The following is an 18,495-nucleotide window of genomic DNA, read 5'->3' as shown; positions in this document are numbered from 1 at the left end:
TGAAATCAAGTGAGAGACAAGTAGAAATAGTAAGAAACGTTATAAATCTCAGTATATACACACTTACTCATTTCCTTTACGTGAAGAATCAGTCTCGCTACCAATGCCAAGTACTCCTCCTGAAATATATAAAGTGCACAAGTCACTTACAGCAAATACAACAGGCCAATAGACCTCAAGTATTATAATCACACAGATATCACTCTTAAACTGTTAATCACCCAGGTGACATGAAACAACTTTGTAAAACTTTACTAACACATATTTTGAGAAAGCTCAATATATGTATCCGTTCTCATAAAGCCATATCATTCTTCTGTGAATTGTAGCAAAGTTGTTTTCGAGAAGTTTTTAAAAAGTTTTTTTTTTCTACATTATAAATCAATTCCAGCATAACACTTTCTACACTAACTGCATACCAGCTCACTCTGGCCATTGTACCAAGATTCAAACAAACTCAAATCCTTGCTGGAGAATGCTCTCTCAAACTCAAATGTGTTCACTCAAACTCAATGTGCTAACTCAACTCCAATGGTCATCCTAGCACCTGAAACTTTTTACCATGGTCTATGAATTTCACAATTTTGGTTTTTATCCTCATTTTTAAAATGTTCTCCTCCATTTGGTTTTTTGACACCCATGAGTCAGAAAGAAGACTTTTATATTTACTGTACATGAGCCACAGAATCTGGTAGTAGAGGCAGAACATCTGACCCAAGGGCTAAAAACTTCAATATATTTGTAGAGGTTTCCTCACTCATTATGCACACTGTTAATTTGTTAATCTGTTAGATGCTGTGGAGTTTACAAGAAGATTTATATAAAGATTGCATAAATTTTCAGGATTTGGCCCCATCCTCTTCCCCCATCAAATCCTCAAGTTTATTTCCTCTACCCTAATAACACGACATTTACAATTTAAAAAGTGGAAAATGTTCAAATATGAAGACATGAAACACGACGGACAAATGTCTCCCAGTATACATAGATGTATATTCACATGACCTAAAAACAATTCATATTCACATGACCTAAAAACTGAAAAGTGCTGGAGGACTTCAACCTGAATTCACAACAAGAAATAAGATTTTTTGGGATGCATCTATTGTAACAGCAGCTGGTCTGTAAAGTTTCATCAGACATGTTATTCAATATACCTGCACATACAAGTTGTTATCAAGCCAAAAATATAAATTGTTGTGTTTCCACTAACATCCAAGTCCAAATTAGGGTCAGTCAGAAAAGAAATAGATTATATTTTTCTATTCTAAAAGTACATATAAACATTCTGATTACAATCTAAATTTAAATTGCAGGTATATTAACATAAACTAAATATGAAGGGCTCATTATTGCAATATAATTGCATTTAAAATATGTTTTGATATAGATTACCAACAAAGATGCAGCGCAAACTATTTTCCCCCTGAATACAGAGGGCACACAGCACATTACAGTCCTCGATGGCGTCAATATAAGGAATAGATAGAAAATTTACTATTTCTGATTGTAATTAATTAAGGAATGACTTTAATTCTGGGGCATACTATACGAGTATAACCTGGTTTGGGTCAGTTTACGCATTATAATCTGCAAAGCAGATTTTCAGAATTTATGTACATTTTAATAAACAAAGGTTAGTACCTTTGTCTTTTGCATTAAATTATAAGGAATGACTTTAATTCTGGGGCATATTATACGAGTATAACCTGGTTTGGGTTAGTTTACGCTTTTTTATAATCCGCTTCGCATAATTCATTTATTAAAATGTAAATAAATTCTGAAAAATACAAGTCAACTGAGCTGCACAATGATTTACTTAGCAACTACAACAAAGCATCTAGCTAAGAAGGTAGCCATCTTAGTTCTATGGAGCTATAAAAATATTGTAAACGTAGTTATTAAAGGTGAAGTTTAAAGTTCGTCATGACAGAAAATATGTGTAGGCTATGCATGTAATGCGTATTTCACTGCCCTTAAAGATCAACTTTGAAGTCATTCATACTCTGACAGATTGAGAAAATACAGGAAATTGCATTATTTAGGCCTACCCAAAATAAGTCTTCAGATATCAGGAAATGCAATAATTTGTGGCTTTTAACTTTATGAAGATTTCTACCACATAAAAACTTACCCTTGCATGCAACGCTGTTGCTAATAGTAAATCCGATACAAGAAAATATACAAACAAGTGACAAATCGCGATCCACCTGTCAATGTGACTGACGTCATCTGATATAAAATATGACATATGATTTTTTTGTTTGCTTTGTTGAAAGGCAGATCAGGCAATGAAGCAATCCCCTTCCCTTTCTCTAGTGAGAAATGTATTTTTAAAAAAACCAGGGTAATGTTAACTTGGTAAATCATTAATTCGAAAATAATATCTTTTGTTTAACCTATTATTCGACCATCATGCAGAGAAAGATGTTTTACAATAGTAATTTGCATACATTTAGATGCTAATTGACAACAAGAAAACAATCTTTGTATTAAACTGAAGACGTAGACTTTTCTATCCATAAAAGGCCCAAAACAGTGCTGTGATGTAAATTTAGAGAGGAAAACAATAGTTCCGGCAACTGGTTGTCAAGGGGGTGTGTCCCCATACCAAACCATGTTATACAAAAATAACCTGTGTTCCTCAATTTGAATTCAACCAATCAGAGACTAGAATACAATAAGAATTGAATTATTTACCAGTAAATGAAATTTTCTAAGAATTAAGTGTAATGACTATAAAATAGTATGACCGAACAATAATTTTAGTCAATGGTTACATTTATGTGTTCCTTGTGTGATTTCTTCACAAGCAATGTAGGGTAATGATGTAACAAAGTAAATGTAAAGATTAGTTTTCGACTTCTTTAAATCAGGATGTCTTTGGTATATCAGCAAGTCTTCATTATCAATTTTTATCGATATTTCTGATGACCAAAACACAAATAGATATGTCTGATATTACATGTGCAAACCAATGCATACATGTACATTATTAACTTACCATTTCACACAGAATCACACTACAGACAAACCTACTAGTTGCTAAATGTACATCAGGTACCAATGAACAGAACATGTTTCAAATATTCTCAATTTGGTATCTATAATGTAATAATACTGTTGAAATATGCTTTTTCGCTTGTGATTCAATCTCTTGAAAATATAAAATTTTGTGCAAATCAACTTGCATTGCACAGGGGTCTTCTTGCCCTGCAATTAGTCAAATGTGCACAAACCTAATAATAAGGCACATAGCAACAGGGGGGTCTGTCCCCTATATTATTACATCCAAAGTCGGTTATTTTTTTCATTTTTACATCCAGAGTTTGGTCTATAGATAGGCAGGTTTCCCCCCCCCCCCCCCCCCCCCCCCCCCCCCACTTTAAAAAAAGAAAATAATCAGTAGTAGTGAATTGTAGTGGAAATGTAAAATCTAACTGATGAAGTGAACTGAAAAATCAAACCTTCACCGCTTCCTCCACGATTTAGGATTTAGTGCTTCCAATTTTTTTTCATTTTGCTTGTCAAGAATTTTCAGGCAATATTGTGCAGTCAACTTCTCCCCCTTCTTTTTTTCTTTTGAAGAACAATGCTACATGCTAGATTATATCACATGCTTTCATTGTGCTTTTATTTTACAGGTGTCTGTTGATTTTTTAAGAACAGATTACTTCTGGTAATTCTTGGCAGTAATTGGATCATACCTTGGACAGAAATAAACATCAAATAAGGCAGTTACACTCCCTTCTAAAACCCTACAATTTGACGAAGTGCACATTTTAAAAAGTTTTCTCCATAAAATCAAAGAAACTAGACCTTGTTTTTGTCACAGACATAATACAACCTGTTAAAGAACTTGGTAATGTAAGCTTTACTAAACACTGTTTGTTAATGCTATTTATGTGAAGCTTAGGACTGCAATAATCACCCACCCACCCCAAACTTTCAGTGTAAGGGGAGCAATTGCAAAATGTAGGCCGTTACAAGTGTCACCTTCAAAACATTGTTTATTCAGTAATCTCTTGAACAATATGAGTTAAAAGATTCTAAGGTAGGGAGTATAATTTAGTGTAGGTCAGGTTAGTGGAAACAAAGCACAGTGGACATCAAAAATAAACAATTGATGGCAATGTAAATAGAGCTACACACATACCCTTGTTTTTGCCTTCTGAAACACATGGTTCTCCATTTCTATGCTGGATTTTGTCATTGGAGAAGTTGATGACCTTACGGCATCCTCACTGAAATTGAAGTTTGTAATGCTTACAACTTATAAATGATAGAATTCTTCCCATGTGTGTCTGCAATGTAGCATGAAAGTCACTAAACTGGTGATACTAAGTATTAAAAAATGAAGAACTACAAAGAACTATATATTTATTTTACATAATGTTGTGTTCATGTAAATAATTTTACCATATTCATCACCTAAGTGATATTTGGAACCAGAATTATATAGGTTTTATGGGATTTTGTTGCAAAATAAAAGTGCTTGTGCAAAATTAACATACTGGGTTTTATAGTGCACGTTTCAGCAATGCCATACTTGTCTGACTAACTTTGCAATATTTTAGAGGCAAATGTAAAACTAGTTTAAGGTAGACTTATACTCGGCCTTAAATGGACTCAATCATGAAAAAATTGCCTTTATAAGATAGATATATATTCCAGTAATAGATAAACATTGAAAAATATATATGTCAACATGATAATTTCATTGTTATTGCTTCTCAAAAGTAAGTGCCCCATCCACATATAATCAGCATTTAATGAAAATGTACTCAGCCTTCTTAATTTTCTTAATAATTATTATTTTTCCAAACAAATGGGTTGTAATAAGCAACATAGACTATATACTCATTATTTAATGATATGTAATCATTTATTTTAATAAATTTGAATAACTATTTTCATAATGTACACTTTGTGAACCCAAACATGTTAAAAGAAATACTGTTGAAAATGCCATTTGATGTCAATATTGGTCTTTTCCCACAATTTTTATGGACTAAACCTTGAATAAATTGTTTCTAATTTACAGATTATTATCTCAGAAAAAGGATTTGCATAAGAAAATCATATGTTGACGTATCATTTTATAAGCTATAAGCTCTACAACAAGTAACCACCCCCCCCCCCCCTTCCTCAAAATCTTGAATTATACATTCTCATAATTTCATACGACATGTGAAATTTCAATATATTTACAACCTTGGATAAGAATTTGAACTATGTTAAACTACAAGTATTATAAGATGCATGTGGTTTGTAATTAGATTTTACGCTTTATCTAAAAAAAAAAATCATTCTAGAAGAGGGTATTCACAATGTGAATGTAAAACGAAAGTAACAAACTGAATTTGATAGTTTTGCTTATATGATTAATGCATGTGTGTAATGTGTGCTATATCTTTTATCCTGAGACTAAGTTTTATATGAATATCTACTGGTCATGAAATCATTTACATGTACATGAATTGGATATAGGTACATGTACACCACTTACGCCGATTTATGTAGATGCAATCTCAATAAGGAACTAATTGCGTTATACAGATGCCGCCCCAATAATTTTGAAAAAAAAGGAGAGGGGATGAGGAAAAAATCACAAATTTATGATGGTCGGTAACATAAAACAATTCATTTGCAGCCGTTCATTGAAGCTTGCGTCAATATTTGCAACATTGGAGCAGCGAACACAACTACGATATCTGTGGTCACTGGAGCAGCAAAGTGTGAACTTTTATTTTTACATAAGTTTACCATGTATTTGTTCATGATAATTTGGATTCAACAGCTGCGTAGTTTTGAATTAGCATTACGCTCGAGAATTTTTTACTCATATGGAGATGTCACCATTGCCGGTGAAGGGCGGCAAAACTTAGGCCTATGCTCGACGCCGACGACCTTAAGAGTAGGGATCTTTAGCATGCCACACCTGCTGTGACACGGGGTCTCAGATTTGCGGTCTCATCCGAAGGACCGTCCTATTTAGTCGCCTCTTAGGACAAGCATGGGGTACTGAGGACCTATTTTAACCCGGATCCTCACAAAAGAAATAATATTATTATGATGCTGGTGGAAATATGAATTGGTCCCCCTTTCCCACCCGTCTCCCCAACTTTCTCATTGGGTTTTCTGGATTGATCAATATACTTTACAATTTGGTCAACAAAGTATCACATTTGGTTTGAATTTAGGTCACAAAGTTACTCAGGTATGACAAAGAATTGACAACTTTTTTTTCTCATTGAGAGTGACAACCTCGTAAATAAGATAATTTAACACTTCAGTTTTACTGATTATTTCAGGAAAAGAATTTCTCTCATTGTATAGGTCAATGATTTTTTTGTTTCTTCAGAAATTTCTTTTCCATTTCTAAAATATCTCCCAATCTTATTTTTTTCATGGTTATAAGCTGAATAGGTTTTGTAAAATTCCCAAAGATAGATGTGCACTAACCAACCCTAAAAACTATAAATAGAATAGAAGACTGAATCTAAATGGTTTAGCAAGAATAACAAGAATTCTATTGGTAAAAAAAAAGTAACAATAGAAGAGCATTCTGGAAGTTTTCTTTGTGTGATATGAATGGACTGACCTCAAATATAGATTGACAAACAGATGAATGTGGACACTTTGTGAGATGTCTAATGAAATTTTTTTAAGTGAAATTGATAAGAGTTTAGTAAAGTTCAATTTAATCAATAATCAAAAAAATTGTATTTGAGAGAGAGAGAGAGAGAGAGAATGCACCCTTTTCTTTACTTAAAGTAATCAAAAGTATTTTTGAAAGAAAAATATAATCAAATTTGATTTTATTCCAAATTTATTGATTTAGAAACTGTTTCAAATTAGAGAGAGAGAAAAGGAGAGAGAGAGGGGGAGTGCACCTTTTTTTTTTTAACTTAAACATGTTAAAGTAATCAAATGTATATTTGAGAGAGAAATATATTAATCAAATTTGATTTTATTAATGTTCACTTTAAAAAAAAACACCATAGGGAAATAGCTGCAAAAGACACTAAAATTAACTCAGATTTACCTGTAAAAGCAATCTACGCTTGAGTAACTTTGTGACCTAAATTCAGACCAAATGTGATTCTTGGCTGACCAAATTGTAAAGTCTATTGATCAATCCAGCAGGCAATTGAAAACTCAACTGGTCTTTTGTAATTTGCTGTAAAATGAATAATTTTGTATTCTTTGTTCATAATAGCGAGCGCAGCAAGCCAGCGCAGAGCGCTGGCTCGTACTGCGAGCCCTAATGACTAGAGCGCGGGAAATAATCCGAGCTAAATCTCAACCTCTAACAAGAATTTTTTTTTTGACGCCAATCCCAGAAGTCCCTCATACAAAATGGCGGATGGTTCGATTCGTAAAATAATAATAAAAAAAATCTTTGAAGTATTACAAACCTTTCTTATTTGAAAGGAAAGGATGAAAATCATATTCTTCCCCCTTTCTTTTTCTTTTTGAAATATTGTCTAAAGAAATGTAAACAGTCACGTCACAACTACCAGGCTCCGTCACAACACGCTCGTTGCATTTCCCGCTAAACTGGTTCCTACATTGGTGAGAAGAGCAAGACAGTAATCCTACGTATTGACAGTGAACCAGAACAGTTTTCCTTGTTTTCAATATAAATTTTTTGAAAATGTATTCAGATATGCTGCGATTGCCCCAACGGTCACACCGTAATCATATTATTTGTTTTAGTTTTAAAATGTATATCTTTATTCAGATAACTTTACTGTTAACATAACGACATTTAATTTCATTCTGGTTCCAAATATCAACTGGATGAGCAAGTCATATAAACACCAAGATATACAGAATAAACAGATCTTTATAGTTCTTTCATTCTTTCACTAAACAGATGAAATATTGTAGGCTTAACATCTTTAAAATCTACACAATCGGGATAGTCACATAAAGTTTTATGTGAGGCCTAATCACATATTGACTGTATCGACATTGTATGAAATTTATTATAGACATTAAAAATTGTGTTTCCACTTCTAAAATGGAAAAACAGACATTTGTATCAAATATACCACCATTCACTTTAGGTACTTTCAAGATTACACATATCTATATGATTTAATCTGAAGTATTTTCTACATTTTATATTCTTTGTCTTATTTCATTTGAGTCATCCAAATATGACTTAAGCTTGAATTACAAGAAAATCAAAACAGTACAAAAACTAGAATGCCTGACCAGTCCTTGCTTTCAAACAATAAAATGTACATATTCTAACTCCCTCCTTCAATTAATTATTAGTTCGAATTTAGTATTATCACGATATTTACATTTGAGCCACCACTTTAGTACGAAACGGTTCGCTTTGCCAGTCCATGGTTTGTTCAGCCATTTTACACCGGAGAGTTCACTTACGGGAGGTAACTCTAAATCAAATGTAGATAGCTCAACTTTTTTTTCAGTAGGCCTACATTTTGGGCCTGGGATTTTTCACACCAAGTATATGTGCACCCAGTGGCGGATCTAGAAGAGGATTGAGAGGGTTGCAACACCCATACTCCCAATTAATAAACTAAAAACTAAAAACATTTTAAACAAAAATCGTGATCTTTTGCTTGGAAATTTTCTGGATCCAGCATATTGTACACAAATAATATGAGAATTTGTTTGATTTGGCCATAGTGGTGTATTTCACACATTTTAAAATACAGTCATCTTTGTTCATTCTTAAAAATATCAAAATATCAACCCTGCGATATCTAAAAAAAAAATTTCTTCTTTATTTTTTCCCCTTCTTCTGGTTACAAGACGATTTTCCTTTATTTTACAAGAGTTGGGTCGAGTGACACCAGGTACTTGTGCTGACTCTTCTCTTCCCCTCACCCCCGAAATTTGCAAAGAATATCATGATAATTTATATATGGATAAAATTACATCTCATCTGTGCGCTAAGTAATAAGGATAGAACCAAGTCACAAAATCATTATGAAATGATTATGTACATGTACAAGGTGTTCTCAAAGAAATATATACTGTTTGATAAACTTTCATTTACAATTTATAAGATTACCTTGATTTATGTAACAATTTTATTATGTTTAACTTTGACTGACGGTAATATATATTCTGTTGCATTTTCATAATGTCGTTGAACTTTGGAAGAGTTTGAACTGTTACTAATCGTTCATTATTAGAAATTAATCGGAAAGAAAGTTTAATTACAGTCATTTTTATCAAACAGGAAAACCGTAGATTATTTCAATCTTGAAAATCTCTATGTTCAAATTAGGTACGTAGCATGGAAGTTGGGGGGCGGGGGACTGTCCCGCCCCCCCCCCCTTTTTTTTTTTTTTTTTTTTTTTTTTTTTTAGATTTTAGATAACATACATTTCCTATTTTCACTAGTTTTGGATGAAGAGACCGTTTTATATATATTATTACACGCAGAGTTTGATTGACCGGCTGGTTGTCACATTGTTGAATCCAGGCACTGAAGGAACAAGGAAAGGAACCTCCTCCTCCTCCTCCTCCTCCTTCCCCCCCCCCCCTCCATCTAGTAATAGAATTAAAGCTTAAAATGTGGATCCATGCATGATAGAGGTACATCATTTGATGACCAAGTTATAGTGCACACACACACACACACACACACACACACACACACGTGTGTGTTTGTCTGTGTATTCTATGGTCTCTGAAACAATAAATCCTCTTCAGATCGCCATAGTACTGTCCAACATTTTGCGCATACAAAATCTCCGGAGCGTAATGGTTTTATTCATGTTAGTAGAGCCCTTAAAACAACACCCCAACCCACTACACTTAACGTAAAAACAAAATGATTTGCCCATACATCAGAATCTCAAATCACTACATGGGTTACCATTCAATATTCCTATAAAAAAGTAGGGGGGGGGGGGGGTAGTTCCACCCAATATAATACTTTTTCGTGTGATTATAACTAATTTTGCATGTTTGCATGTAAAAATAACTTAAAATGAACGTTGAATTGAATTAGTGCTTTTTTCAAGTAACAATTCAATAATAGTGCGCATCAGTTCAGTAGAATAATTAATGTTATCACCAATTCAAATAATGTGCGCAATAAGTCAGAATTTGGAGATCATTTATTATTTGAAAAGATCTTTAATTGAATTGCACATCAAATGAATTGATAGTATCTTCAAATAATTAAAGATATCTTCAATTATTTCAATTTATGTTAATTTGGTGCACTATATGTTAATGAACTTTGTTATCTACTGGGTTGTGATTATATCGATTTATCAAAACGTAATATGTACATAATCTCCTAAGGGAGGAACTATTTAGGAAATAAATTTCACCTTTGAAAATGCATGAGGGTATGATCTGTGACGCTTCACGCTGACATAATTCACGAAGCACGAAAAGTATGCCGGCGTGAAGGGTTGCAGTTCATACTTTTATGAATTTTATTTTTATTTTTACATTCTGTTTCATTTCTGTTGGAATTCTCAGTCGTTAAAGTAGACATAGGTCGAGGCTATCTGGTACCGCTTACAGGGTGACGACCACGAGTTATCTCATCTTAAGTAGGTACGAGTTATCCCTCGTGCCAATTTATAATTCACAATGATTCGTACGAATAATCGTCGTGTGTCAATTCTTTTATACTTATTTCTTGATAGACCAATATTAGGTAAAATAGGTCATGTTGGAGCTCCATTGTGGTTGGCAAACACATGTATATTTATTATCAATTACGTAGGAAACATGAATACTTTCAATCATATTCAAATCAATCGGTTCTAAAAATGAGAAGCACAACACTGTTGATTATTTAAAACTCAGATTTTCGACACAACCCGCGTCTAAATCAAGAGACATATATTACATAAGCAAGTATCAAAAAACCCTGACAAATATTAATAATCTACATTGTTAACAAGAATGATACACTGTTGCAGTGAATTGAGAAAAATGGTAATTCTATGCATAAACATATATATATTTTTTAATGCATATTAGGTACCGTGTGTTATGATGGATGTATTAGCATCACACCCTCCCCAAAGTATTAGACTGATATTTCTAAATCATTGATGTACAAATTTCGGGCAGAATATTTTAAAATCTTGATACACCATTAGAACGTCGTAGTATTCATAATTTCACGGAATGTTGTGACAGCACATTGATATGAAATACGCTTAATTACAATTAACAATGTGTACACTTTAAATCAACTTGAAATGTTATTTTCCATAGAGGATATCAAGACTTTTACATATTTGTTGTTTGAAAACTGATACCAACTTATAAGGCAACCTCCCTGTAACAGGTACCAGATTATAAAGCACTCTCCCTCTTAACAGGTACCAGATTATAAAGCACTCTCCCTCTAACAGGTACCAGATTATAAAGCAACCTCCCTCTAACAGGTACCAACTAATAAAGCACTCTCCCTCTAACAGGTACCAACGTATAAGACACTCTCCCTCTAACAGGTACCAACTAATAAAGCACTCTCCCTCTAACAGGTACCAACTTATAAGGCAACCTCCCTGTAACAGGTACCAACTTTTTAAGCACTCTCCCTCTATCAGGTACCAGATTATAAAGCACTCTCCCTCTAACAGGTACCAACTTATAAGGCAACCTCCCTCTAACAGGTACCAGATTATAAAGCACTCTCCCTCTAACAGGTACCAAATAATAAAGCACTCTCCCTCTAACAGGTACCAACTAATAAAGCACTCTCCCTCTAACAGGTACCAACTTATAAGGCAACCTCCCTGTAACAGGTACCAACTTATAAAGCACTCTCCCTCTAACAGGTACCAGATTATAAAGCACTCTCCCTCTAACAGGTACCAACTAATAAAGCACTCTCCCTCTAACAGGTACCAGATTATAAAGCACTCTCTCTCTAACAGGTACCAACTTATAAGACACTCTCCCTCTAACAGGTACCAACTAATAAAGCACTCTCCTTCTAACAGGTTCCAACTTATAAGGCAACCTCCCTGTAACAGGTACCAACTTATAAAGCACTCTCCCTCTAACAGGTACCAGATTATAAAGCACTCTCCCTCTAACAGGTACCAACTAATAAAGCACTCTCCCTCTAACAGGTACAACTTATAAGGCAACCTCCCTCTAACAGGTACCAGATTATAAAGCACTCTCCCTCTAACAGGTACCAAATAATAAAGCACTCTCCCTCTAACAGATACCAACTAATAAAGCACTATCCCTCTAACAGGTACCAGATTATAAAGCAACCTCCCTGTAACAGGTACCAACTTATAAAGCACTCTCCCTCTAACAGGTACCGGATTATAAAGCACTCTCCCTCTAACAGGTACCAAATAATAAAGCACTCTCCCTCTAACAGGTACCAACTAATAAAGCACTCTCCCTCTAACAGGTACCAGATTATAAAGCACTCTCCCTCTAACAGGTACCAACTTATAAGGCAACCTCCCTCTAACAGGTACCAGATTATAAAGCACTCTCCCTCTAACAGGTACCAAATAATAAAGCACTCTCCCTCTAACAGGTACCAACTAATAAAGCACTCTCCCTCTAACAGGTACCAACTTATAAGGCAACCTCCCTGTAACAGGTACCAACTTATAAAGCACTCTCCCTCTAACAGGTACCAGATTATAAAGCACTCTCCCTCTAACAGGTACCAACTAATAAAGCACTCTCCCTCTAACAGGTACCAGATTATAAAGCACTCTCTCTCTAACAGGTACCAACTTATAAGACACTCTCCCTCTAACAGGTACCAACTAATAAAGCACTCTCCTTCTAACAGGTTCCAACTTATAAGGCAACCTCCCTGTAACAGGTACCAACTTATAAAGCACTCTCCCTCTAACAGGTACCAGATTATAAAGCACTCTCCCTCTAACAGGTACCAACTAATAAAGCACTCTCCCTCTAACAGGTACAACTTATAAGGCAACCTCCCTCTAACAGGTACCAGATTATAAAGCACTCTCCCTCTAACAGGTACCAAATAATAAAGCACTCTCCCTCTAACAGATACCAACTAATAAAGCACTATCCCTCTAACAGGTACCAGATTATAAAGCAACCTCCCTGTAACAGGTACCAACTTATAAAGCACTCTCCCTCTAACAGGTACCGGATTATAAAGCACTCTCCCTCTAACAGGTACCAAATAATAAAGCACTCTCCCTCTAACAGGTACCAACTAATAAAGCACTCTCCCTCTAACAGGTACCAGATTATAAAGCACTCTCCCTCTAACAGGTACCAACTTATAAGGCAACCTCCCTCTAACAGGTACCAGATTATAAAGCACTCTCCCTCTAACAGGTACCAAATAATAAAGCACTCTCCCTCTAACAGGTACCAACTAATAAAGCACTCTCCCTCTAACAGGTACCAACTTATAAGGCAACCTCCCTCTAACAGGTACCAGATTATAAAGCACTCTCCCTCTAACAGGTACCAACTAATAAAGCACTCTCCCTCTAACAGGTACCAACTAATAAAGCACTCTCCCTCTAACAGGTACCAGATTATAAAGCACTCTCCCTCTAACAGGTACCAACTTATAAGGCAACCTCCCTCTAACAGGTACCAGATTATAAAGCACTCTCCCTCTAACAGGTACCAAATAATAAAGCACTCTCCCTCTAACAGGTACCAACTAATAAAGCACTCTCCTTCTAACAGGTACCAACTTATAAGGCAACCTCCCTGTAACAGGTACCAACTTATAAAGCACTCTCCCTCTAACAGGTACCAGATTATAAAGCACTCTCCCTCTAACAGATACCAACTAATAAAGCACTATCCCTCTAACAGGTACCAGATTATAAAGCACTCTCTCTCTAACAGGTACCAACTTATAAGACACTCTCCCTCTAACAGGTACCAACTAATAAAGCACTCTCCCTCTAACAGGTACCAACTAATAAAGCACTCTCCCTCTAACAGGTACCAACTTATAAGGCAACCTCCCTGTAACAGGTACCAACTTATAAAGCACTCTCCCTCTAACAGGTACCATCTTATAAGGCAACCTCCCTCTAACAGGTACCAGATTATAAATGGAGGATATTTTATAATCTGGTACATGTTGGAGGAAGTGTGCTTTGTAAGTTGGTACCTGTTAGAGGGAAGGTACTTTATAGAATCTGGTACCTGTTAGAGGGAGGGTGCTTTATAATCTGGTATCTGTTAGAGGGAAGATGCTTTATGATTTGATGATAAAGCATTTTATCTCAAAGAGGTACCAAGTTATACAGCACCCTAACTCTAACAGGAAGCAGTGTATGCTAGGACTAAAATAATTATAGCTTCTCCCAAAGTAGAACTTCTATTGTGCTTATCAAAAACAATCGTTGTCAATAGTACAGTGTACTTGGGATCAGCTGGACTTGTTACACTACAGAAATCATGGAACACACTGTTTCCATGTTGTACCTGTTTGGTTGTGAATCCCAGATGATGTTCAACAACTTGTTCAACACCTTGTTTGAAATGAAAAGACTTGTAAAGTTTACAAATTTATTATAGCACAAGTCAATATTGTTTTAGAGTAGCTGATAACAAGTAATAAGTTTTCCAATAAAAATAAATGAGTACAAGCAGAAAAGGTTACATAGGGTGTTTTTCTGATGCCATTTCTAGAATAAAGTGCACCGCCATGGCACATGATATGCCCGTCACATATTGTTAACAGTATAGATTGTACCCATTAAAACATTTTTTTTATATCACCTTAATTAAATGTCACAGTGACCTTAAAGTAGGATGCAACACACCTTCTACCTAAGATGCATTAGTTGACCAATTTTGGTGATTCTAGGTCTAATAGTTTTCAAGTTATGAGTCGGACAAGTTTTTGCCATATATGGCCATATCTTCCTAATGAAAAGTCACAGTGACCTGGTTTTAATGTGCGACACACCTTCTACCCAAGATGTATCTACAGACAAAGTTTGATGATTCTAGGCCTTGTAGTATTTAAGTTACGGGTCGGACATGAAAAAGCTAACAGACGGACGGACAGACGGATATCTTCTTAATGAAAAGTCACAGTGACCTGGTTTTAATGTGTGACACACCTTCTACCCAAGATGTATCTACAAAGTTTGATGATTCTAGGCCTTGTAGTATTTAAGTTACAGGTCGGACACGAAAAAGCTAACAGACGGATATCTTCTTAATGAAAAGTCACAGTGACCTGGTTTTAATGTGCGACACACCTTCTACCCAAGATGTATCTACAGACAAAGTTTGATGATTCTAGGCCTTGTAGTATTTAAGTTACGGGTCGGACACGAAAAAGCTAACAGACGGACGGACATGAACGCCATACCATAATACGTCCCATCTTAAGACGGGCGTATAAAAAGGCTTTAAATAATATCAGCCATCATCAGGTTGTCACATACTTTCTTTCCATGAATAAAAGCTCCTAAACTTAAAAGTGACAGGAGGCCGGTAGATAGACAACTAGAGCTCTGCAGAAAATATTTCCCCAAAATTGACCATGATCAACAATCTGTAAATATTCTAAAACACCAAAGAAGTTATTTACAAAGACCCTAGCTTCAAAACTGTGAGAGGAGTTAAAAGGTCAAACCGTCATTTATTTAATACATGTATATTTCCTCAAAAACTGACTCGGTTAAACCTGTAATTTTCAACAACAAAATTTTTAACAAAAATCAAAATCATAGCCACATACACATTTTCCATACCCATACAAATACTCTGCAGAATAAGGTTCTCAGTTGAATATTGGGAGAAATTTGACAAATCATGTACTTTCTATGTAATGTTTCCTCAAAATACTCAGTTCAAGAATCTGTAATTTTCTCAAACAAGGTTTTCCTATTAAGTGAACCTACAACCTTGACCTTAAAAAACAATAAGTATCTTCCTTTTATGGTGATCAAATGTACCAAGTTGTAAGATTCTAGAGCTTACGGTTCAGTCTGTATCCCATCTTACAAGGTCCGGACAGACAACACCATACCATAATATGTCCAGTCTCTGACGGGCAAGTACCATAATAAGAAAATCTAAAGTTATGACCCTAACAAGCTTTCACAAACTATACAACATGAGGTGTTTGTAAAACAATTACATATAAGCCCCCATGGTGCAAAATTGAAAAGGGTTATACATATGCATAATTTGATTGATAGTAGTATCATCAATTCGAAATATTGAGCAAACAATATCTTCCTATGTCAGGAGTGGATTGACCAAGTGACCTAAAAATCAATAGGGGTCATCTACTCCTTATGCTGTACCAGGTTTGGTGTCAATCAAGCAAATAATTCTTAAAACATAAGAGACAATATATTACTATGTCCAGTTTACCCCTTGACCTTTGACCATATGACCTTAAATCTACTCCTTGAGATGTACCAGTGTACCAAGTTTGATGTCTGTCAAGCAAAGGGTTCTCAAGATATTGAGCAGGCAGTGTCTTCCTATGTCCAGAGTAGATTGACCCTTGACATTTCGACCTGAAAAACAATTGGGGTCCTCTTCTTTTCATAACCAACCCACATATGAAATATATTACGATCAAGTGAATGGTTCTTAAGATATTAAGCGGACAACATGTGGTCTACCGACCGACCAACAGGTGCAAACCAATATGTCCCTCTTCTTTGAATGGGGGCATAAATATAGTGTTATAACACTAAAAGGCTTCCATACATCTAAAAGTAACATAGGACAAGGCTAACTATAGAAACATTGAGATAGCCTAAACACTTAAACTCTGAAAAAGTAATATCTGATACTACCCTGAACCAAGTAAATTGACTCTGCTAAGGTATTTACATATTATAATGTAAAATCTAAATAGTTCCCTAACTCAATGTTATGTTCATTTCCTACTCTATGTAAAAGATAAGAGGCGAACACGAAATTCATGTGAAAAGTACAAACCTTAGAGTTCTTTAACCTAGCAGAGTGAGTAAATCTGAGTCAGCTCCTTATATAGGGCTGACAAAATCAATGGGATACTAAATATAAATGCTCAATCTGATAACCCAGGATTAAGCCTCTTGGCCAATGAAATTGCAGAAAACAAATTATGTTCAGGAAGACTGGCATAATGGCAGGTATAATGAATTACATAGCACAGTGAAAGGTAAACATGTGAAACATTAAGATATTTCCTTTATAAAATCTTAAATGTAAAGTTTGAAAAGGTTGCATGTATAGTACAATGTATGCCAGTGGATTTGAAAATGACCTGAATCAATGCTCTTTCTATTTGGTACAAAACAGATATAGTTATGATTAATCATTATATCATTGGGTAAAGGCGGCAGTCTGCTTCCCTTAAGGATGTATTCTAAACAGTGGATGCAATCAAAATCTCTGCCTCCACAAACATAATATCTTTGAAGTATTGGATGTGTGTGTTCATATTCTGTCCAATCCTGTAACATGAAAAACAAGACATAATCTTATTGGCTCATCCTAAATTTAGTATCCTATCAAAGTTTAACTAGTAAATTGCATTCTTCTATTGTGTTATCGAGTATATAAGCTCAAACTCAGTATTTATCAAGTTTCTCTGAATAATTAGAATTTATCCTACCATCTCCTACCATTATCTTTTTCCTTTAAATATTGAATATCTTAGACAGAAAATAAAATCATAAAAACTTTATATATCACACAATGCGAAGTCAATATAAAATTACTGGTAAAGAAAGTTCAACTCTTTGACACAAGTATGATGGAAAATTAAAGATAACGGTGATAATGTTTCGAGAATTGTTTTCATCTCTCAAACAAAATACATGTAGAATTTCAGATTGAAAATAGAAGCAATGTTGACTATTTGAAATGACCATATGGAATTTGTGCACCACAAAGATGAACTTACATAATGGATTTTAGCCTAAACAGCCCAAATTCTTCCAAAACCAATGCACACAGTTCTAAACTACCCTGGATGAAAAAATGAAAGAAAAAAAGATTTATATATATATATGTCTGTTCTTAATGTTTGAATATCTTCACACAAATAAAAGATATAGGTTAACAAAGAGGCCCATGGGCCACATCGCTCACCTGAGTCACCCTGGTCCAGTTCTAAAGATTTTCCCTATATATTCGCATGTAAAACTTTGGTCTCTATTGTGACCCCATCCTACCCCCAGGGGTCATGATTTGTAACAAGAGGCCCATGGGCCACATCGCTCACCTGAGTCACTTTGGCCCATATCTGAAGACTTTCCATATATATTTGCATGTAAAACCTTAGTCCCTATTATGGCCCAAACTACCCTTTGCATACTTGAATCTACACTATGTCAGAAAGCTTTCATGTAAATGTCAATTTCTTTGGCCCAATGGTTCTTGAGAAGAAGATTTTTAAAGCTTTCTCCTATATTTGTATGTAAAACTTTGACCCCCCCCCCCCCACTTGTGGCCCCATCCTACCCCCCAGGGGCCATGATTTGAACAAACTTGAATCTGCACTACGTCAGGAAGCTT

At 35.1% G+C, this 18,495-nt stretch overlaps 1 protein-coding gene and 1 long non-coding RNA gene across 4 annotated transcripts in view; both read right to left on the bottom strand.

Moving 5' to 3' along the window:
- The window catches only part of LOC125655915 (mediator of RNA polymerase II transcription subunit 15-like), a 51,425-nt gene extending 43,002 nt beyond the window's left edge, over positions 1-8,423 (bottom strand). For both annotated transcript variants that reach the window (XM_048886452.2, XM_056149165.1), the window contains exons 1-3: positions 8,319-8,423; positions 4,157-4,244; positions 68-119 (exon numbers count right to left, since the gene is read on the bottom strand). In XM_048886452.2, the coding sequence (XP_048742409.2) occupies positions 68-119; positions 4,157-4,244; positions 8,319-8,380 (202 nt within the window). In that variant the 5' untranslated portion in view covers positions 8,381-8,423. The remainder of the gene's footprint in view (positions 1-67; positions 120-4,156; positions 4,245-8,318) is intronic.
- Positions 8,424-14,509: 6,086 nt separating this feature from the next.
- Positions 14,510-18,495, bottom strand: part of LOC125646105 (uncharacterized) — an 8,334-nt gene continuing 4,348 nt past the window's right edge. For both annotated transcript variants that reach the window (XR_008798535.1, XR_008798536.1), the window contains exons 5-6: positions 17,882-17,946; positions 14,510-17,429 (exon numbers count right to left, since the gene is read on the bottom strand). This is a non-coding gene — a long non-coding RNA (uncharacterized LOC125646105). The remainder of the gene's footprint in view (positions 17,430-17,881; positions 17,947-18,495) is intronic.

The sequence above is a fragment of the Ostrea edulis genome, chromosome 1 (assembly GCF_947568905.1).
Source record: "Ostrea edulis chromosome 1, xbOstEdul1.1, whole genome shotgun sequence".
Classification (NCBI taxonomy): domain Eukaryota; kingdom Metazoa; phylum Mollusca; class Bivalvia; order Ostreida; family Ostreidae; genus Ostrea; species Ostrea edulis.
Note: the sequence above shows the minus strand (reverse complement) of the source record. Positions and strands in the feature narration are given on the sequence as shown.